Raw genomic sequence first — 21,738 nt, forward strand, 5'->3', positions numbered from 1 at the left:
GATTTTCTCTTTTTAATTTTCTCCGTAAGTCGTCACGAGGGAGATCAAGGTACGTATATATTCACGTATTTGTAACATATGAGAGTAACGATTAAAAAGCGACAGATCGATATTTAACGCGTCCCGTATACCATAGATATGATACTTACTGGCATATTTATTAAATGCATACAAAATGTCAAATGGGACAGATGAAAAATGGAGCAAAAATGGCTATGACGCTGAAACGTGTTTGGAGTGTTTATCAGCGACTCGACAAAATCTTAATGATTCATTAATATCTTTGATTATAACGTCTAATTTAACGTCTATGAGAAATAATCTAAAAATGCACACAAAAATACACGCCAACGTTACATAATGCAAATGGAAATATTACGGATATATATGCAGAAACATGTAAGTGTGTGTTTATTACATTTCGACAGGTGCGCTTGACGCGTTGACGTCGTTCAATTGAATTTGATTCTCTTTCCTGTGTTTCACCTGTAGCTTTCGATATCATAATAACGTCACTGAGCAGAATATCAAACAGATTGATTACTCCGAAAATAATGAAAGTAAAATTGTTACGGGTTCAAGATTTAAAAGATCGTTCAACCTTTCGTTTCGATTTATTTTTAATAATTTTGTTTGTTTTCAAGGAATCAAGCTGTTTTCGATTTAATCGTTTATAACGACACCTGCAGTATTTCCACCGTGAAGCGGGGAAGAGAGGGAGGGAGGGAGAGAGAGAGAGAGAGAGAGAGAGAGAGAGAGACAGATCGATAATGTTAAACTATTTCCGAGAGTGTTCCATCTCGTTATCGCCAGCGGCTACGCGTTCGCTTTGGTGCCTGGCATTTCCATGTTATTTCAATGTCCAACGATGGCAATAATTATCCATATTGTTCTGTGAAATGTGCGAAACATTACATCGTGCTTATTTCACTTCGGGCGATAGATTCGATATGACGAAAAAGGGTTTAGCCCGCTTTTAGTCATCGTATTCGGATTTCGTTCAATGATCCCTTTTATCTTTTCTTTTTTTTTTTTTTTTCCTTTTTCTTCCCCTTCGGAAAAAAAGACTTATTATTAGAAGGAAGACAGAGTGAAAGAAACATCGTTCGAGGACATAGTTTCGAACATATGTATATATTTGCTAAAGTAAAAATTATTCTTAAACATAGTTTATCATTAATTCCAAAATTAATTACAATAATGATTTCGTCGAATTATAAGATCACCGTTACACCGTGATACGATGCGATACTGATCACTTATACAATCGGCTTTTATGGCAGTAAAAAATCGGAGTACCGAGAGTAAAAGGGGTAACCTTCAACGTTGTGCATTCTATTTGAAATTCTAAACAAGTATTATTAGATTTTCCGTAGAGAGTAGATCTTTTTCATTTCATTTATTTACTTATCTATCCTTTTCTCTATCCATTCTTTTTAACTTTTCGCTCGTGAAAAAGAAAACAATATCTCTATGGACTTAGTTATTTCGCTTCCGGTAGATTCGTAGCAAGCACTCTAAACCCATTATGATCGGCAACGTAATGGACTTGTTGCAAAATACCATTGGGATCTATGTAACTGTAAGCACCCCTCGTAGTTCCGTCCAAGGATCTTGACTCCGTTTTTGCACTGGAATCGCCGGTGTAACTGTAATCGTATTGCCCCAAAGAATCCTGAGTATGATGAAGCGAGCTGTGAAGTAATCTGTATGGTAAAACGGGGAATACGTATGGGGCAGGCAATGCCACGGTCCTATGAACGTTTGGCATTTGTAGGAATTTTCCGATCTCCAATGCATTCGGATTATCCGATTCGGATTGTCCTTCGTCCTTCGCCGAGGTGTCCCGAACGTTCAATGAGCTTGGAGACGCTTGAGAGAGCGTTGGATCCGGCTTCGGAACTTGAATATTGTCGGCTTCCGCTTGAGACAATAGGAATGGATTTTTCGTGCTCTGTATGGAAAAAGATTTATCCCAATAAATAAATTTCATTCTCTTTTCGTCTAATCGATTATCGAAATAAGCGAAGCTCTTTGTTGTTCTAACTCGAGACATTTTGTTAAACGCACGAAGAATATTTATTTTCTTTATAAAATATATACGATAAAATATCTATCGTATTCTATTCGTAGAATAGAACTGTTTGAGAAACGCTGGTACAGCAGAGACGTATTTTACCTGAATCTCTCGTTCTACGATTTTACTCTCGGACGGTTGTAACTGTGCATAACTGACATACGGAGGTAAGATCTTATAGGATAGAATATTCTGATCGTTCCAGTTCGGTCGATCGGCCAGCTGCGATTTCTGCAATTCCTCTAAGTGATTTCGCTTGGCTGCTGCTACTTCCGGGGTGTCTTCGATCTGATCATGCTCGTTCTTGGCCGCTTCAGGAAGATTACTCGCGCTAACTCTAAAGCCATTTTGATCGTCCGCGGTATACGAGACGGTTTGTAGAATTCCGTTAGCGTCTATGTAGGAATAACCTTAGAAGAAAGGAGAAATGATATCGAACAATTTTCTTATCCGATTAAATAATCAATCGTTCTTTTTCCAACGTTAGTAACAAGTCGATTGCGCGTGCGCACGAATTGATATCTCTTGCATAAGTGTTTATTGCGCCATATCGTTGATGACGAATAATCATTGACGAACGCGTAGGTAGTCTCTCGTCATACTTTCAAATAAGAATGCATTCCTTTAAGGGAACGATTATTCACCTACTATCATCCGGTGACAATTTTTCTCTCTCTCTCTCTCTCTCTCTCTCTCTCTCTCTCATTTCGACATAATTACCTACATCAACGAGCTCAAGGACGAATATAATATTTACTTTCGCGCCTTTTATCGATCGTTATACGACGAAAGATGCGTATGGAAAATCCATCAATTACCGGGGAAAAAATTCGGCAGATACGGCCTATGAACGGACGACTTACCACCCTGAGTGACTCCATTCAGATTAGACTCAGTCTTAGCGTGATGCGGTCCCGTGAATGAATATCGATAGGATCCCGATCCATCTTGCACGTGATATTGTCGTAACGGCGAGATGCTTCCTATGGGACTAACCCAAACGTTTGCTATTGGACTGCTTAAGGAAGAACCGAGCAATACGCTGAACAGGATCGTCTGAAAAGCATAAAGAAGAGATCGGCTTAATCGATTAACTGTTAATTGTCACGAAATGGAAGAAAGTCTTCGTTACGCGCTTTTGTCGACGAAATCGACCTATGGAGATGAAAAGGAGCTAACGAGGAAGTTTAAATACGTGTCGCGTTAAAAAGCGAGTAACTCGAAAGTAACTCTACTAAAGATTCGTTCGATCGAAGGATCGAAGTATTCAGTAGCGAACAATGAAAGAAAGAGAGAGAGAGAGAGAGAGAGAGAGAGAAAGATGGGACACCCTTAGAAAAGGGCACGTACGAAAATGACAAAAGAAGAGCAGTAACTATACGGTACGAGTTCCTCCGACTTTGGAAACTTCGTCGAGTTGATTTTCGTGAAACAATTAAGACGGTTTCTCTCTTAGCGGTGTTGCAAACAACTTTCCATGAAAGCTAGCTAACTCCGAATTGAACGTACTCGTCTTTTCCCTGGGTTTAATTCAATCGATCGATCGATCGATCGATCGACCGACCCCTGATATGCAAAGATAATTCAATTTTCCTTCTATAGACAGTCGAAAACAGTATTTTCGACGAGCAAACGTACGAGTTACAGTCAAATACGGAATATCGACTTTTTTCTTTCTATTTTTTTTTTAACGTCCAAGATGCGTTTGTGGTTTTTTTCTTTGTTTCTGCTTTTTTTTTTTGTTTCTTTTTTCTACGCTTATCACTCACGCTTATCATGATGAAGTCGTTACTTTTTTTTTCCCCCTCGTTATTATTTACTTCCCCTGTCACTTCTTATTCCTCTTTTCCACGTGTCCGCGTAGAATATAATACCCCGCGGGCTTAGCTAACGTATATGAGAGTGTGAGCTCTCGGTTCCATCCTCTTATATAGGAGGATCCCCAGGTGAATCTCTCTCTCTCTCTCTCTCTCTCTCTCTCCCTCTCCCTCTCTCTCTCTCTCTCTCCCCATCTCTGGTTGCACTGCCCGCAGCAGCACGAGCCACTCGCGATGCCCCACCAGGATGACGTGTACCTGGGCCCTATGAGGGCCCTATGAGGAGGGCCTATACGTTTCTCCCCTCAGGGCCGCCCAAGGCCACAAATCAGCCAGAGTTCGATTTCCAGGCAGATAAATCAATGTTTATAGGTCTACCTATATCGTGGGACGTTGATCCTTTCGATCCTTCGAAAAGCAAATCTCTTTTTCGATCTTTCAGATATTCGTATTGAATCGAAAATAATAAAAAGATTACAAATAGAAAATGATTATAAGATCGAACTAATGCATGAATCGACATTATAATAATCTCAATTATTCGGATAGATTCGTAGTCGAACGATTTCTTTTCATCGGTAGACTTTGTTATACGGACTGTAAATAAATGTATGAAAGAAGGAAAAGATATTGAACAAATAGGTATTGAAATAGTATAGAATAGGGTAAAACATTTCTGGAACGAAAAGGCTAGCGGCATGAAAACGTCGGTGGGGTATTAAATCAGATACTTTCCTTGCCTCCCATACGTGTATCCCGTTTCATAGGGAAGGACTGGGAGAATATCCCGCACGTAGAAAATATTTCCATATCGCGTTGCGTAAATTAGAGGAGGTCGGAATTTTCTCGTTCTTATTGTTAGTACCGGTACGGCACTTAATCCTACGACGTTAAAGCAAGGAAGAGTGAGGGGGTTGGTATAGAACGTAACGAGTTCATCAATTCCATTGGAATTACTCGTATACTCGTGTAGTTGTAACTACAACAGCGGCGCGAGTTGAATTTCTTTTCTTTAAAGTTTTTAACGAGCACGTGGGCGAGAGATCGCGTTGGTTTTGACATTGGCACTTAAACGCGACTCCCGTGTCAAGTGATTTCTCGCAAAGGATACGTCTCGTTTATCGATTTTCCGATAGCCTTCTGGGATCGGATTCATTTGGTTCTGATTACGTTTTTTTCTCTACCGAGAGGAATAGAAAAATTCTGACATAATATGGATATAACGAATATAGCGTAATGAACCTCAGTAATGCTTATTAAAATAAAAAAGAAAATATTCCGATTGGAAGATATTTCGAGGTAGGTCGATGCAGGTTCCTGCACGGCAGAGGACCTTAGAAGGGCACCTCGACGGCTTCTTTATCGTCGATACCGAGGCGAATACTCTCTTCCATCCTCGTAAAATCTTCTTCTTCTTCTTCTTCTTCTTCTTCTTTCTTGTTCCTTAGCCGGTGTGTATGATTCGTGTACAGAGCGAGCAAACGCGCGTCCGCGCTAGCGGATCCTTTAATGTCTTTTTCTCTTGGCGATATATAGATGTATCTTTGTGCGTGAACGCGCACGCGAAAAAGACACGCGCATCGTGAATGTTCGAGGCGGCACGAAAGATCATCCGTTCGGTCCATCGGATGGACCAAGCGAATCGGTACCGGAGTCGGACTTAACCCGAAGAAAAATTGGCGGCTCGCAAAATTACGGTGCTGCCTCGTTAAAGTGTTACATAAATAATATACCGTGACGCTATAATTTATGAAAATGCTCGTACGAAATCTCTCGAGCCCTTCCGCGGACCCTTCGCGTGCCTACGCGCGAAACGTCGCTGTAAATCTGCTTGCACCAGTACGACCTATGGAATTCGATCGATATTTCTTCGTTTTCCTCTTTTTACACCAACATGCCGGAGAAAAAAGGAAGGAAGGAAGAAAAATAAAGAAAAAAGTCGATTACGAAGGATGAAATTTTTAATCGCTTATGATCTTAATTAAAACGTAACGATAATTAAATTATTCCCTTTTCCTCTTGGAATCGACTCGAGGAGGTTAAATCTTTTATCGAACGGCACGATAAATCGTGAACGAGGAGGAACGATCGAAACGAGTTTGAGAGAATTTATCGAGAATTCGGTGCTCGAAGGCAAAACCATTCTCCTTTTACGGAAACATGAATTTTTCTTCGGCGTTATCGTGTTCGAGCGTGTTTGAAGGATCGTCGACCCTTTCGAACTACCCTCTCTCTCTCTCTCTCTCTCTCTCTCTCTCTCGATTCTTTCTTAACAGAATAAAAAGAAAAAAGAAAAAAAGAAAAAAAACGATCGAACGCAAGACACGCGATTTTGTAAGTAAAGTAAATTCGCGAGGGAAAGAATTCGAAATTATCCTAACGGATGAAAATTTATTAACTAATTTAACTTTAGCGTCGAAATCTAATAGCTCTCTCATGCGGGCTCGGTGTATCATCCTCCTCCTCCCCCTCCCTCCCAAAGTGAAAACTTCTCCCTATATTACACGCATAGGTATTATACTCGTAGTTGTATTTATTACTACGTACGTACGATTAATCGAATGAAATTACAGAGAGCGTTATTCGAAAGATGGCTACACGTGCGCGTAATTGCGAACGAAGGAAAGAATAAAGGAGTGGGGGTACGATAAATAATATGCTAATTAGCCGGCCCGATCCAAAGACGTTCTCGTCCAAGTGACTCGCGATAAACAGCGTGAATCCACGATTAGTTTTCTGCCTTTCTTCCTTCCTTCCTTCTTTCCTTTCTTCTTTCTTTCTTTCTTCCTCCCTTAGGAAGGCCTCGAACCCGATCGTGAATCACGATTGTTCCGCGAGAGCGTGTACTACAAGGAAGAACTAACATCCGATCGAAGATTACACCGGCTAACTAACGATTCCATTTGCTGATTGCTCGAGAAACTTGCAACGAATGCCTTCGGGAGCTTAACGCGAGCTTAGCGAATCCTTTGTCGAAACGGTCGTGCTTATTTCGACTACTTCGACTACTACGAGACGATGACGGCGCGACGTACGGACTAATTAATTAAGATCAATCGAAACTTCGATAAGAAGTTTTCTTGTTCCTTCACTCTCCCTCTCTTTCGATCCTCTTACCTTTTATTTTCTCTCTTTTCTCTTTCTCTCTCTCTCTCTCTCTCTCTCTCTCTCTCTCTCTCTCGAGAAAGTTAACGTAACGCTAATGAGACGATTTTAAATAGCTGATGTCCCCGTTTAAATGAACATTATCTTCTTAAGATAATTGATATTCTTTTTAACGTACGGCGTATTAATTTCGCACATTCTTACGTACGTGTAAATTTGACAAATATTTCATTCGATCGGGAAAACGCGTTATTCAAGTAGAAAAAGTATACGTCTATGATACTTGATACTTTTTGTTATCAAACTATCCTAGGATAACAATATAAAGAGGAAACAAAAGATCTAGATTATCTGAACATATCGATACTGGTATTGAATTTTCATAAAACGTTGCCTGGTCGTATAATACCTCGGTCAGGTTTTCTCCGTTAGGTGCATTTCTGACGTCAACGTAGTCAAAGTTTCGTATAAACTGTGCAAATTTGTGATCTCTATGCAGAGAGGGAGAGAGAGAGAGAGAGAGAGAGATAGGTAAAGAGAAAGAGCGAGAGAGAGAGAAAGGAGTAGGTAGTCTCGCACCAAGAACGTCGCGGGAATCATTATACTCGTCCTTATCTGCGTCGCATGCGCTAACGCATACGGAGAGTACTGGGTATAACATATGCAGACCTTTTATCAGAAGGACGTTGGACGTTTCTATTATCGCGCGGGAGAATCGTCGTCGTTCCTTTCTACCTTGGTACGTCTAAGCCAAGTCTCCTCGTTTTATCTGGCATGACCGCATAAACAACGGTACTCACGAGAAAAGAGAGAAAGAGAGAGAGAGAGAGAGAGACAGAGCAAACTACGTTGACTTTGCACATCGCGAAACCATGAAAAGCTCTCTCCACTTCCGAAACTTTAACATTTTATTACTTTACTATTTATTTCTATTATATTATACTGTAATATAATGTAATAATGGAATATGGAATATTTAAATGGGAATGTATCCTCTTGTTTTTGCGAGATACTTTTATTTGCTTTTAGATGATTAGAAAGGATCAAGGTTGACACAGGAGAGGCGAATTACAGCCGTCGTAGTCGGCATAATCTACCGATCCGTGGTACAATCCACGCTGGACTGTTTCACCGAGCCATCCGTTATGGACACCCACACGCCATAGTGCAAGCATATGCAACTTGCGCGAAAATAAGAAGGTTGAGGCCTTCCTTGGTGACTCGTGAAACGAGTATCCTCCGGTAAAAAGAGAAGGAGAGAGAGAGAGAGAGAGAGAGAAAGAGAACGAATGGTATGCCAGGTGGAGGCGAACTTTAGACGCGTATTAGGAGATATTCCACGGGGCTCTCGAAGCTCTACGCGCGTCTAATCTTAGCTTTCTTGGGTTCGACGACCCGATAGGACACTTGTCGCAACTGTCCGACTCGGAGATTAGATCGATCCGACAAAAGGTCTAACGCTCGGGGAGTACGACGAGGAAACCGGATAAATCGATTCTTTACGAGCGTCCCTAAGAGAAATATGGCGAACAACTTACCGAGAAAAAGGGAGAACGATATTATTCGACTTCGATATCCATTTTCTTCGATTATTATCACTTCGCGTAAATTCATTCCTTCGTATATTTACGTGATATAACGATTATGTATACGAGCAATATAATATTATCCACGCCCATTAGAATAAATTACGAGAAGAGAAATAATTAAATGCGATATTTTGTAATTATCGAAAGGGTAAAAAAAAGAAACAACAAAAAAAAAAAAAAAAAAAAAAAAAAAAAAGGAAAAGAGAAGGAAACAAAACAAAAAGAGAAAAGAAAACAAGTTGAGGAAAAATGTGGGTATTATTGTGAAGTAAAGCGAAGGTCGACTACGTTCGAAGTTTCGAGGCCACTCGAAATCTTGGCTCTCCACCTGCTGCCGGACGCGAACACGCCTATGCCTTCTTCCTTTACATACATCTTCCGCGTTGTTATCGAGAAAGAGAATAAGGAGACTGCTCGTTTAACTTCATTTAAATTCTGTAAATTCTCGCTTTCGATCTGACATGGCTGAGAAAGAGTGAAAGACAGAAGCGAGAACGACTCGTCAAATTAAGATCGAGGTCGGCGACTGTCATAAGAGATTTCCGACATTTCGGGTTCTCGGGGTAATCGAGACGACTATTATAGCACGGATACGATTGATTATAAACGGTCGTCTCTCAGAATTAGATGTCCTCGAAGTCAGATTACATTTTTCATAGCCATATATATATATATATATATACACATATATACATATATATTCGATCGTCGTGTAAAAGAATGTTAAGTAGAATATTAATGAGAATCGAAGTGATTTTATTTATCGAGCGATCGCGAAGCTTTAACAATGATCCGATGACATCGACATGTGCTAAATAATACATCTGTACGTATGTATGCATGCATGCATGCATGCATGTGTGTATGTATATATATATATATATATGTGTGTGTGTGTATGTATGTACGTAGTTAGTAGAAATATAAATGACAGGCATTAGAGGAAAGAACAAACTATCGATCGATCGAAACTCTTCACCCTCCCTTCTCCCTCCTCTATCTTCCCCCCCCCCCCTCATCCGATCCCCGCGACGTTACGACGATCCTAGAAAAGCGTTTCGATCGATAAAATAAATAGAAAGAGATTCCCAAAGAGCAGTTTTGAAAGAAATGAAAAGACGATACTTAAAAGTGTCGCGCGATTTACGAGGATCCTATTGCTTCGTCTTGACTGTTCTCTTTATTGATATCGTCTCGTAAATTCTCCGAATCGTTGGCGCTTTCGATTCTTTGACTCGAATGAATCTGCGTACGATATTGCGATGATCTCGCGATAGGGATCGCATGATAAAGGGCGGGCAACTCGTAAATACTTGGAATCTCGTGCTTGTCACTTAGGTGAATCTGCGTGACGCTTTGAGAGGAAACGGCCGTGAGAAGGGAAGGTCGATGCTCCAGGATCGCGACCGGCTCGGAAACGAGCGGACGAACTTCAGCGAGTACCGGCGTTTCGATCTTGACAGCGTCCTTGCGTCGCTCCTCTCCCTCCAATCCGAGATTTCTATGGATCTTTATACGATTTTGATGATAATCGTTATCGGTTAGCAAGGCTACCGATCCATCGGATATGATCAATGGAGTTTTGATCACCTCCGATTTAATGGGATCGATAAGAGGTAAAACGGGGGCAGCAGCCTCGACGGTGACTGCATTGGCAATCGGATCGACACCTTCCGTACGAACGTCCTGATGAATCCTAACTTGACTCTGATGAGACGTTGCCGTTGCTAAAGATCCTGGAAGTAGAAAAGTTGCCAACGCTCCGTAGGGTTTATCGTTCGAATAATCCTCTTGCTTGTTGCTCTTCGAATCTTCTTCTCGATGTTCTTTTCTCGTCTCTTCGGTTAAGCTACGCTTTCGACGAGCGCTCGAAGATTGCTCCGACGACGTGGCTCTTGCCTGTTCCTCGAATAGTGCCCTCTTAGCTAAAAGAATCTCAGCCGTTTCAACGGGCAGATCGCTATCCGTCGGTAGATTCGTCGCCGCAACCCGGAAGCCACCCTCGTCGGCGACGTAGAAAACTGACTGTAAGATACCGTGAGCGTCGACGTAGCTGTAAGATCCTCTCGTGACTCCATCGGGACCTTTGACTTCCTCCTTTGCCGAGGGTCCACCGGAGTAACTGTACGCATGCTCCCCGGTTCTCGTGTCCTGAGACTGATGGTACACCGGAAGTGGATCCGCCAGATAGGCGTACGGCACTAGAGTCAGCTGCGAGCACGAGGCCACGCTCAGAATCGCCAGAAGTACTATCTGAAAATGTATTCTCACTTTACTTACTTTCTTCGATCTCGAAAACGCTAGAATAATAGATGATAGTCGATAAGACTTTCTCAGCTTTATTTAAAAACACTCTATTTATTTTAATAATACGTTTGAGACCTTTTAAAAAACATTGCTTCGATTTACTCGTGAGGATTTAAGTATGGATTTATCTCTCTCTCTCTCTCTCTCTCTCTCCCTCTCTCCCTCCCTCTCTCCCTCTCTCTCTCTCTCTCTCTCTCTCTCTCTCTTTTTCTCTACAACACCGATTGCGAATGAGAACAGATTTATTTGCTCGCTCAGTGAATTTTTCTCTTTTCTCGCAAAAAGAAGAAATTTCTAGAGTGTCGTCGAGTCGTGCTCAGCTTTTTAGAATTCCTTTCGTGGAGAGGTCCAAGAGACACTTTCGGATTCAAGCTGGGTAGATAGCCAAAAGAGAGAAAAAGAAAGAGAGAGAGAGAGAGAGAGAGAGAGAGAGAGAGAGAGAAAGAGAAAAGCGAATTTTAGGTCCGAGCGTTGACAGTACCGAGGGGGCTACTCTTTCCCTTGAACGCATGCCGCTTGGGGTGAGTTTATACTTGCATGAGTCTCCAGAGATTCAACTCTCTTTACGACCCAATAAGACTCGTATAAATGTTCTCGGACCGAGAAAAAGATAAAGAAAAAGGAAAAGAGGAAAAAGGGAAAATATCGAGAAACGATCTTCTTACAAATCGAATGCGATTCAATAACGATCTATAAAAAAGTGTTAAAATGACACGTGATCCAATGAAATATTGTATATATATCTTATACACTATTATCTATCCTTTCGCTCGATCTATTAATTCCATAACAGGAAAATATCGAGAGAGAGAGAGAGAGAGAGAGAGAGAGAGAGGGAGAGAGGCGAAACATTCTGTGAATTTGAGGGAAATTAGAATGGGGAATAAGATAGATAGGTAGGTAGATGGATAGAGAGAGAGAGAGAGAGAGAGAGAGAGAGAGAGAGAGAGAGAGGGAGGGAGAGAGAGAGACAGGGACAGACGTAATCAGCGGTCGAAGTTTCACGATCCCCATGTACTCATATTTACACATTGCGGATGGCCGCACTCGTGATTGGAATAGCCGATGTTTGGTCGTCTGGATTTTGCCACGATTTACAGTTTATCCCCGTCGTATTTACTTGATCATATATGTAGACTCATAGTTGAAATACGACGATATTTATATACGACGGATGTTACCTCGACTTTCCTAATTGCTAAAATGTAGTTTCGTCTAATTAAAAGTTGTTGATTTATGATACGAAAGTCTTGGCGGAAATTTTGGAAAAAGCAGTCACAGAAATTTTCAAATACTCGCTTGAAATTGAATAACTTTTCTTAAAGTAACATAAGTTAAGTTTAAAACTAATTTAGAGGATCGTTCCGGAGAAGAAAGCCAGTGAAAAGATCAAAGGACTTACCATTGGCTGCATCTTGTAACAAAATCGGCTTCTCTTCCAACCTCCTTCTTCGACGAAGGACTGTTCGGATTATGCACCTTGCTTTCGATCTCGATTTGACTTATATACGTTGCCGAGACAAGAAGAAGTCGAGTACGATGACTTTGAACCAGGAACCAGGGGTATCCTCAGTCGAAGGACAAAAGCGAACGAGATCCGTTCACCGAATTCTTCCTTCTCGGTATCCCTCTCCATCCGGGATCGAAGATTCTGTCTCTTTCTTTCTTCCTCCCCTCCCTCCTCCCCCTCGCCCCTCACACACACACTCTCTCTCTCTCTCTCTCTCTCTCTCTCTCTCTCTCGCCTGACTGGCGTATAGATTTTCTTTGTCGCCTTTTGCCGGCAGCCAAACGGAGAAATAAGACGAAGACGAAGACGAAGAAGAAGAAAGATAAAAGCAAGAGCAAGAATATTCCTACTAGTAGTAGCTATACAATACATTCGATACTAAATTAATGTTATCGCATTAACTCGTATTCCCTCTCGAAATAGCAAGCAACAATAATGACGATTAAAACGGCGATAAAGGGAGCCTAATGAAGGTATTACGAAGTTATAATTACGCTTCGGATCGATAATGGTTAAACGGAGCCACGCGAGTTATCCTATTATATAATTTATCGCATCCTTCCGAAACTTTCTATTAAGAGTTAAGATAGAGATATTAATTATCTTGACGAGATCGTTCGTTTAATTGATATTAACGTTGAACATTACCAAAAATTTTCTACGTCGTGTTTTATTCGCGATATTTCTTTATCTTTCTTCTTTTTTCTTTTACAAGATAATCATTTATTTGGGTTTTAAAGCGCTCGGCTATCGTGTTAAACCACAAACCGGAGAAAAAGAAGGACATAGTCTGATCTTTTTCTCGAGTTCCTTTACTCTACCAGCTTTCCCGAGGTCGTTCGGTATGACTTTTGCTAACGACGAGTATAAGGGATTTCTTATTTTATTTTCCTTCATTGTAAAGCCGCACGTAGGTAAGTACTTACATACTTACATACGTCTACCTTTCATGGGCCACCAACGGTGCCATTAACGTCTCCAAAAGTTGCTATACATACGTAACTATAAAATTCAAATGCAAATGAGAATGTTAAAATCTCGGACGAAACAACTCTTCTCTATTCTCGTTCTTTACTTTTTTATTTTCATTTTAAGAAAATAGATTTAATGAAATTTGTACTTGAATCGAAGAATGTGGCCGATGGATAAAAGTATATTTTCGAACATAAAAATGATCGAACCGGACCGGACCGAAAGGAGAAAGAAGAAGAAGATAATTCGTTCGTCCTTGATAAAAGTACGTATACATACTGTACGTCTTTGCACAAATTGAAATCAGTTAGCTTACATTCTTTCCTTTTCTTTTTCCCTCCTCAATACCAAACGCAACCGCAAACGGACGAATATCTTTCGTCCTAAACGTAATAAAATCACGCGTCCCTCGTCCTTGGCGTTATTCACCGTACCTGACCCGGACATAACACTTGTACTTCGCGATGCAAGGTACTTTCTTACCCACAAATAGTATATAATGCCGATCTCTGTGTAAAGTACGCTTGGGGGCGTGACCAATCTTCTAGCGAATTAAAGCCGAATTGATATTTATCTTTAGCCGAACATTTACCTATGAGATTCTTGGATCTTCGCTTTCGATACTACAAGGGTATACCTTTCTCGATAGCAACTACGACGTTGATTTTTATGAGGGCGTTTAATGATTCCATCGAAGGTCATCGAACTCGTAAAAAAGAAAATCCAAGAGTTCGTTTAGCGAGCGTGCTAGTGGATTCGATCCTTTAAAGGGTATCTTTACAGGGTCATTCGTCGTTGGAAAAGCTCGTGAACGCGAGCAGGAGTGTGTAGGTGGAGACAATCGGCCGTGTATCTCGTTCATACCCTTTCTCTCTCTCTCTCTCTCTCTCTCCCTCTCTCTTGCGAGAAGGAGCAGCAGCGAATCCGAAGCCATCTCACGGATGTCTATTTGTTTTCGCGCTACCAACGACTGGACAACGTGCACGTACTACGTGGGAAGGGCTCGTGAGATGGCTCGTAGGCGAGGATAGCCGAGTCAAAAGCGTGGATAATCAGAGAATAGAATAACGTCGACGCTTTGAAAAAGAGGGTGTGGATATAAGAAAGATTAAAGAACTGCTAGGCGTGAATTAATGATAATACCCTTAGGAACAAGACCAATCTATTGTTAGTCCAAGGGAATCCTATATAAGTACCTTGAAAGAAAATGATCAATTGTTATCTCGACAATTTTTGTCATCTTCGAAAAATTTTTTCAAAAACCGATGACGAGAGAAGAAAAAGTTAAAGAAAAGAAAAAAAAAAAGAAAAGGTTCCATTCAAGGACACAGCCGTCGTTCTCCCTTATCCGTGGTATCCGAGAACGTAAGAATGTCCATCCTGGTAGGAAGATGCAAGGACAGTAAAATGATTCGATTTAAAAATCGCGAAGAGGTCTAGCGGAGCAGCACACCCACGTCCGCACCGTAGATCCGGTCACATATTTGTGGAGGTCGCCTTATGTCGTAAACAACGCGAACGTAATGCTGTCCAGTCGAGAGACCACACCCGGCGTACATACGAGCACATAAACACCGAAGAACCCTATCGTAACTGGTCGTTTCGTGCGTCCGAGCTCGGCTTCGCATCGCTCGTCTTTCTTATATTTGAACCAGCGGGGTGGAAATGAAACAGGTACGTGAAAAATGATTATGAGAGAGAAAGAGAAAGAGAGAGTGAGGGGATAATTATATCTTTTTTCTCTTTTCTTTTTTTCTTTCCTTTTTTCCTTTGCAATCAGTTAATTTATACACATGTACATTTTTCATTTCTTTTTCTTTCTTTTTCATCGACTTCTTCGTTGGTTCATTGCCTTTTTATTGAATCGAGGAATATACCAGGCACTTATATTATTATACTTTCCGTGTAACAAGCTTCTTCAGTCTTCAGGATCGATCATTATCGTAAGAACGTCATTCTGTCTGACGACCGTCAGTTTTAATGGACCGCAGCTTTCCAACGCTTTGTATATATTAACGGCGGCTAATACTGGTTCTTCGTTGACGTGCGTAATTATATCTCCCGCTTGCAAACCGCCGCTACGTCGGAAGAGAGAGAAAAAAAAAAAAGAAATGTATAAATGTATTAAGGATAATGAAGGGCGATAAATAATAGGATATAAGGTTTTTAAATACTCACCTGTAAGCGGGAGAGCCAACGATTACTCTCCAAACAAATACTCCGTGTTTGATTATGTCTAAAGTAGAGCCCCTTTTGTGTTGTAATTCGAAGAGAATGTCAGGAGTAATAGTTAACATCGTTATACCCATGTACCTTCTTTTGGGCGCTTCCATCGTATCAGGAATGTTACCTTTAATCGAAAATAATTATGGAACGTTGGATTATTACCGTCAACTTAATTAAATTACCTTTGTTTTTTCTACGTATTTCAGCTTTTCTCAAAAACTCTTTCGCATAATCTATAGGTATAGCGAAAGAAATACCAGCGGTAACTTTCATGGCATTTATACCAATCGCTTCGCCGTTTAAGTTCACTAATGGACCACCAGAATTTCCAAACTAGAAATAAACATAACTTTTTATTATAAGAATGTCAAATATTTAATTGTTTTTATTCTTTTAATCGTTACTTAACGGTAATAGCAGCATCGGTCTGAATATACGTCAGGTTCTTATCAAGACCAAGTTCTTCGCTTGGTCTATTTGTACTGCTCACTATTCCGCTAGTTATTGTGTTACTCAACGACAAAGGGGAACCAATAGCGATTACAAATTCTCCTGGCCTAATATCGGCTGAATTTCCAAGTTTCATTACTGGCAAATTTGTCTGCAAATACAAACGATGTATTATTTATGCGATATATATATATATATATATATATATATATATATATATATAAGAGCAATTATCGTAAGACCAATAAATAATATTGATTTCTAACAAAAGAGAAGAAATTTGCACCTTTTTAATTCTTACAGTCGCAAGATCACTTTGCATGTCGACGTCCTCTATTACACCAGTATATACAGTTCCATCGTGTAGACGAACCTTAAATGTATTTACATGTACGACAAAGGTATTTTTAGAAGATAATCTTTAGTGGTAAAACGACGTAACATTGTATCTACCTTTACTGAGGTACCACGTTTTTTAATGACAACATGAGCATTGGTTAATATCAAACCATCGGAAGCAACAATAAATCCACAGCCGTTACTAGCTGTGATAGGTCTCCCTGTGAACATATCTAATCTATTTTTAAATTAATTATTATAAAATTATTTCAATGGAATATACGAGCCTACGCGCATTTTTACGTAAAAAAGAAAATAATATAAATGACGATAGACGACGAACGTGTGATGTCGTTTACTTACTTTTTTTCATCTTTGATCTCTATGTACACCACCGAGGGTGCTGATACCGCCACTACGTCCGCTATAAAATTATATTTCTCTCTATAATCCACAAGGCTCGGTGTAAAGATTGTCGCAGACTTGACGACGGGCATCCCGTAGGTGAAATCCCTGAATCGTTCGTAGATATCATTTCTTTTTTTGTACAAGAAATAACCGATCCCCGAAATGACTAACGTATAGGTTAGAAAATGTTTTCCACTTCTGCCATATATTCTGTTATCTCGTCGGCACAAATGTTTACTTCTTACTTGAGTGAACCGATCCGCATTAAGGGAAACGACAGATCGCATATGTGACAAGCAATCATTTTTAAATATACTAAAACAGGCGCGCGACAGGAGAACAGTCATTTTTAAATTTATTACTCAAAATTAAAGTAGTTCTTAAATATATATTACTGGAAGCATGTGTGACTTTAGCGACAGATATGGACAAAATATGAACTAAAACTAAATGAGTCTATCCTATCGGTATATAAGCTTTCGTATAGGTTATAAACCTCTCGCGCTAAATCTAACATTTGGATTGATCGTGTCGCAACAGAAATTTTCCTTTCCAATGATACTTATCCATACACTGGTAAAACTTATTTAAACAGTCATTGGACTCGATAATATTTGCGATATCATGAAAAAAAAAAAAAAAAGAAAAAGTACGACGATACACATTATGAATGAAATTAAAATTCCAATGTCAATTCGAGAATTCAAATGACTGAAAAAGAAAAGAAGAGATCTACCCATCCAAGAGTTGTAAAGTTAATTATTTTCGTATAAGAAAAATCTTTTAAAATGCATTGAAATATTCCAAGTTTAAATAATTACAAACGAATAATGAGAAACGAGTAAGATAAATAATGCACGTACTATAAATCAAAATTTATACGAGTAAATCTTTGAAGAAAAGTTACTCGTGCTCGCTCACGAGTGCCCTTTTATAAATTAATTACGAATCGATAATTCGTACCAAATCGGACCTTTCCATTCTCGATATGATTGAGTTGATCGAAGGGATTTAAAAATTCATTCGCCATTTAAGACATTCTGCGATGGCCATCAGAAGATCCGTTGAACGATGTAGGTTGAAATTTAGAGATGATTTTTTCCCCCTCTTTCGAACGATAAAGTAGAAACCGTTGAATCTTCTGTAGGTAAAAATTGTCGGTAATATGTAAAATTTATTACCGACAATGAAACATTTTCAACAAAGCATGGATTTACGCGTAATCACATTTCTACAGAGAACTGTATCGAAGATGTCAGCACTTAATCTTTTTTAATTTTTCTCGAAAGAATATCTAACGGTTAACGTTTAACATCATCGTTGGATGATCGTCGTCATTGGAAGATAAAAATGAAAGCGAGATTATTCGTATTATATGATAAGTTAATCGTCGAAGTAATTGTCGAATAATTATCAAGACGTAACGTCTTGCCTTAATCGATATAACACCGCGAGATTTTCCCATCGTGATCTCAAGTTCAGCATCATCCTAACCCTTCAATTTAAAGCACTATACTTTGCGAATGATTTGAAGCATAACGAAATCGAATGAGATTTATAAGAGGTATTTATCGAGTATCCTTGGTTATTGGTTGAAAACCATAGATTATTTTTTCCGTCAGGAGATCCTTCCATTTAACGGTAGTCTCGTGATAAAATAGCTTGACGTATATAGACCAGAGACGACGGTCGAATTACGTCGCACGGATAATCCGGGTGAAACGCTTACCTCTCTTCGGGCAAAAGTGCGAGGGGTTTACGACAGAGAGAGAGAGAGAGAGAGAGAGAGAGGGAGAGAGAGAGAGCGAGAGAGAGAGAGAGAGATGGGGCGGGGGAGGGGGAGGGTGTGGGGGGAGGGGAAGAGAAAGAGAGAGGGAGGAACGCTTAATTGGCCCCGGGTAATTATTTTATTAAGTGAGAAGATGGCGGATGGAATGCTAAGAGAGAGAGGAGTACGTTGGTGCGGTCTGCCGGTATGGAAGAGAGGGCGTGTTGCTGCTTCGCGGTGGAAGGGAAACCAAGAGAGATAGAATCGGTTGAGTTGGAATGAGACCGAAGGTTTTGTAGTGGGGAAAGAGAGGGTGGTGCGGCGGCAGGTGACGGCGTTTAAATACCTACGTACCACAGAGTAGACGGGAATACCGCGGCACTGAGTTTTCCGTGTACGTGAACGCATTCGCAACGTATCAGGGTGTTCGCGTTTCTCTCACCGTCGCACATGAAATACGTATACGTTGTTGTCGTGAAGGCGTAAGCGGGCAGGCGATCGCGCGCGCACAAGCTCACTCATATGTATGCGTCCATGTATATGTACTTCTCGTATGGCTCAGTGTAGGCGCGCGAGCGAGCGAGCGAGCTTTTGCCAGAGCATCGAGACGACGAGAGAGGACGATGGAAAATTGTCCTGGCTAAAGAAAGACAGGAATAGGGATAGAAAGCGAGCGAGCGAGCGAGCGAGCGAGAGAGAGAGAGAGAGAGAGAGAGAGAGAGAGAGAGAGAGAGAGAGATAGATAGAGAGAAGAAAGTCAGAGGGAGAAGTACAGTACGATGGAGATAAATAGATGGACGAAGAGATAGAAGAGGAGGAGAAGGAGGTAGCTTTCTCTCGGTCGCGAAGGAGGAACATCTATTACCCGGTACATAGGCCAGCGTGGCGGGGATATCGTCGAGGGTAGAGGGGTGCGGGCAAGAGTAGTCGAGCGGCAAATTGTCCGCCATCTTACCCACCTTATACCTTATCTCACACCCTCGCCGTAACCACCCTTACTCCGGATCCCACCACTACCACGCTTTTCTCTCTCTTTCTCTCTATCTATCTATCTACCTACCTTTCTCTGTTCCTCTCCTTCCACACCCATTCAACCCCCTCGCGAGCTCCTTTCACGTTCAGCTCCTTTCTCCGACGCGCCTTCGCCTCGAAAGCTTTAGATTACCTACCCCTTATAAGCGCTCGTGTTGCCCATTTATTACCGCGACTCTTGCTAGACTACTACCAACGATAGTACGACCACATTCGCGATATCTCTTTCTTACAACGTCAAGCAAAAGCAACTTCTTTCCTCTTTCTCTGTATCTTCTCTTCGACGTACGCAGTCTACCTGCATACGTATGTTACTATTCGTGCGTATTCTACGTATGTATGTATGTAGAAATAGGTACATAGCTATCTCCTCTTCTCTATTCGTCTCTCTATGTGATACATCAGCGATGAGCGTAGCTCGCTCTCGTGAGGAGCTCGAATAACACGATTAGTCGAGTTTACAGAGAATTACGCGTACCTCCGCAACGAGGAGTCACCGATTCGCTATGGCAGCGAATCGGAATCCGTTTAATACCGACTACGCGTACTATCTATCTCTGACGTTTTCATTAACGACGAATCCGCCGTCGTCGTTTTTTTTTTATTTTCTCTTTTTTTTTTTTTTTTTTTTTTTATTTTTCTTTTTCACTTCTTTTTGCTCTCTTTTATTCTACATTTTATTTCTTTTCACTTTACTCTCGAGACCGTATGCGATCACTCTTCTAAGCCATCCGCCCGGATCCATCGTAAAGCTGCTTAGAGAAAAATTAGCTCGGACGTATTAATTAATCGTTAAGTATCGATTAAAAGTAATTAATCATTATGGAGATAATGCCATCGGTGAGAAAATCGGTAAGGAAAGAAAGAAAGAAAGAAGGAAGGAAGGAAGGAAGGAAGGAAAGAAAGAAAAGAGACAAAAACGAAACAAAAAAAGAAGAAAAAAAAAGGAAAAAAGAAAAGGGATGGAAGGGCGAGCCGTGGTCGAGAACTCGGTCGATGAAACGTTTCCGCAGGGAATGCGGGAGGGAAAAAAACAAGAAGAGCGAGAAAAAAAGAACAGGAGATAAAAATTGGAGAAAAGAAAAAAGGAAAGCAAAGAACGAGCGCGAGAAGAGCGTCCGGGGGTTGAGCGAGAAGGAGCGGTTGGTTCAGGAAGAATGAAAGAGCGAATGTACGACGGATAAGGAGAGGAAAAAGGGAGTGAGCAGAAAAGTGCGATGCAGAGATGGCATTCTGCGTTGTAAAGTTTTGCGAGTAGCCGCAAAAGCGAGATCGCGCGCGCGCGCACTCGTGAGGAAGAAACAGAGTGAGAGAGGGCAAGAGAGAGAGAGAGAGAGAGAGAGAGAGAGGAAAAGAGAGAGAATCGGTTGACGGGTGGTTGCTTCGGCCCTGTTCTCGTTCGTTTCCTCTCAATTCGTCGACGAGCAAGGACGGGAAAGCGAAGAAGGAATAGTAGGATGAGAGGAGTAGAATCAAGTCGGATGGGTGAGTCGAGAATATCGAGAGAAAGAGAGAGAGAGAGAGAGAGAGAGAGAGAGAGAGAGAGAGAGAGAATGAGGAACCGGGGAAGGGGGTGGAGATGGTGGAGATTCGCATGTCGAGAGAGGGAGAACGATATTAGCGGGGGAGAGTTGCCACGAAGAGATGAGGAGTCAGGAGGATACGGCCGAAGGAGGGTGCAAATAATAACAATAATCATATTTCCCGGCAACATGGCCGCTGAAAGAGGGTGGGCGCGCAGCCTGGTCCGTTGTAGGAGGGAAACGAGGCTGCTAAAGCGAGAGGGAGAAAGAGGGAGACTGGCTGGCGGTCTGGCTGGCATAGGGAGGAGAGGGATGAAGGAGGAAGAGGAGGTGAAAGAGGAGGAGAGAGCCAGCCAGGGTTATCATAATATTACAAACCACCGCCGCAGGGCCGTATCTATACAAACGCTCGTAGTAGTACTACCTCGTTTTCACCCGGTCTACTTTGTAGCTAGAGAGAGAGAGAGAGAGAGGGAGAGAGAGAGAGAGAACTAACGATAGCTAAGTCCCCGCACGCGATTCGCGCGAATTGCTGCATTCGGCAATTGTCGCGTTGTACGCTTCTACTCCTACTCCTCTTTTTCCTCCTTGCTCCTCCTCTCCTTCTTCCTCGCC

The 21,738-nt window shown here is 41.2% G+C and overlaps 2 protein-coding genes across 7 annotated transcripts; both read right to left on the reverse strand.

Moving 5' to 3' along the window:
- Positions 1–3: 3 nt before the first annotated feature.
- On the reverse strand, positions 4–12,551 carry LOC124946634. The gene is made up of 6 exons (XM_047487583.1): positions 12,298–12,551; positions 9,736–10,841; positions 9,627–9,633; positions 2,941–3,133; positions 2,180–2,487; positions 4–1,954 (listed from the first exon to the last, which is right to left on the reverse strand). Exons 1-6 carry the CDS (start codon positions 12,307–12,309, stop codon positions 1,484–1,486), a joined length of 2,097 nt encoding a protein of 698 aa, XP_047343539.1. The 5' UTR covers positions 12,310–12,551; the 3' UTR covers positions 4–1,483.
- A 2,666-nt stretch (positions 12,552–15,217) lies between these two features.
- On the reverse strand, positions 15,218–19,888 carry LOC124946966 (serine protease HTRA2, mitochondrial). 6 transcript variants are annotated; one of them, XM_047488480.1, is made up of 9 exons: positions 19,629–19,748; positions 18,923–19,208; positions 16,756–16,905; positions 16,507–16,630; positions 16,340–16,426; positions 16,013–16,204; positions 15,786–15,936; positions 15,556–15,727; positions 15,218–15,455 (listed from the first exon to the last, which is right to left on the reverse strand). In XM_047488480.1, exons 2-9 carry the CDS (start codon positions 19,018–19,020, stop codon positions 15,296–15,298), a joined length of 1,134 nt encoding a protein of 377 aa, XP_047344436.1. In that variant the 5' UTR covers positions 19,021–19,208; positions 19,629–19,748; the 3' UTR covers positions 15,218–15,295. The 6 variants fall into 6 exon arrangements, with proteins under 6 accessions (XP_047344436.1, XP_047344437.1, XP_047344439.1 ...); XM_047488481.1 differs by lacking the exon at positions 18,923–19,208 and having other exon boundaries at positions 19,738–19,888; XM_047488483.1 differs by lacking the exon at positions 18,923–19,208 and having other exon boundaries at positions 19,629–19,740.
- Between the last annotated feature and the right edge of the window lie 1,850 nt (positions 19,889–21,738).

Source organism: Vespa velutina, chromosome 2 (assembly GCF_912470025.1).
Source record: "Vespa velutina chromosome 2, iVesVel2.1, whole genome shotgun sequence".
NCBI lineage: Eukaryota > Metazoa > Arthropoda > Insecta > Hymenoptera > Vespidae > Vespa > Vespa velutina.

What these genes read in the sequence shown, in the direction of transcription:
- LOC124946634 (XM_047487583.1), bottom strand. An exon ending in GAATGGAGTCACTCAGGGTG is followed by an intron (nt 2,488 to 2,940) that starts GTAAGTCGTCCG and finishes CTTTCTTCTAAG; the next exon opens with GTTATTCCTACATAGACGCT. An exon ending in TCGTAGAACGAGAGATTCAG is followed by an intron (nt 1,955 to 2,179) that starts GTAAAATACGTC and finishes TTTTCCATACAG; the next exon opens with AGCACGAAAAATCCATTCCT.
- LOC124946966 (XM_047488479.1), bottom strand. Translation starts at nt 17,147, where the DNA reads ATGACTGTTCTCCTGTCGCGCGCCTGTTTTAGTATATTTAAAAATGAT. An exon ending in GAGATCAAAGATGAAAAAAA is followed by an intron (nt 16,631 to 16,755) that starts GTAAGTAAACGA and finishes ATTTAAAAATAG; the next exon opens with ATTAGATATGTTCACAGGGA. An exon ending in AGACCGATGCTGCTATTACC is followed by an intron (nt 15,937 to 16,012) that starts GTTAAGTAACGA and finishes GTTTATTTCTAG; the next exon opens with TTTGGAAATTCTGGTGGTCC.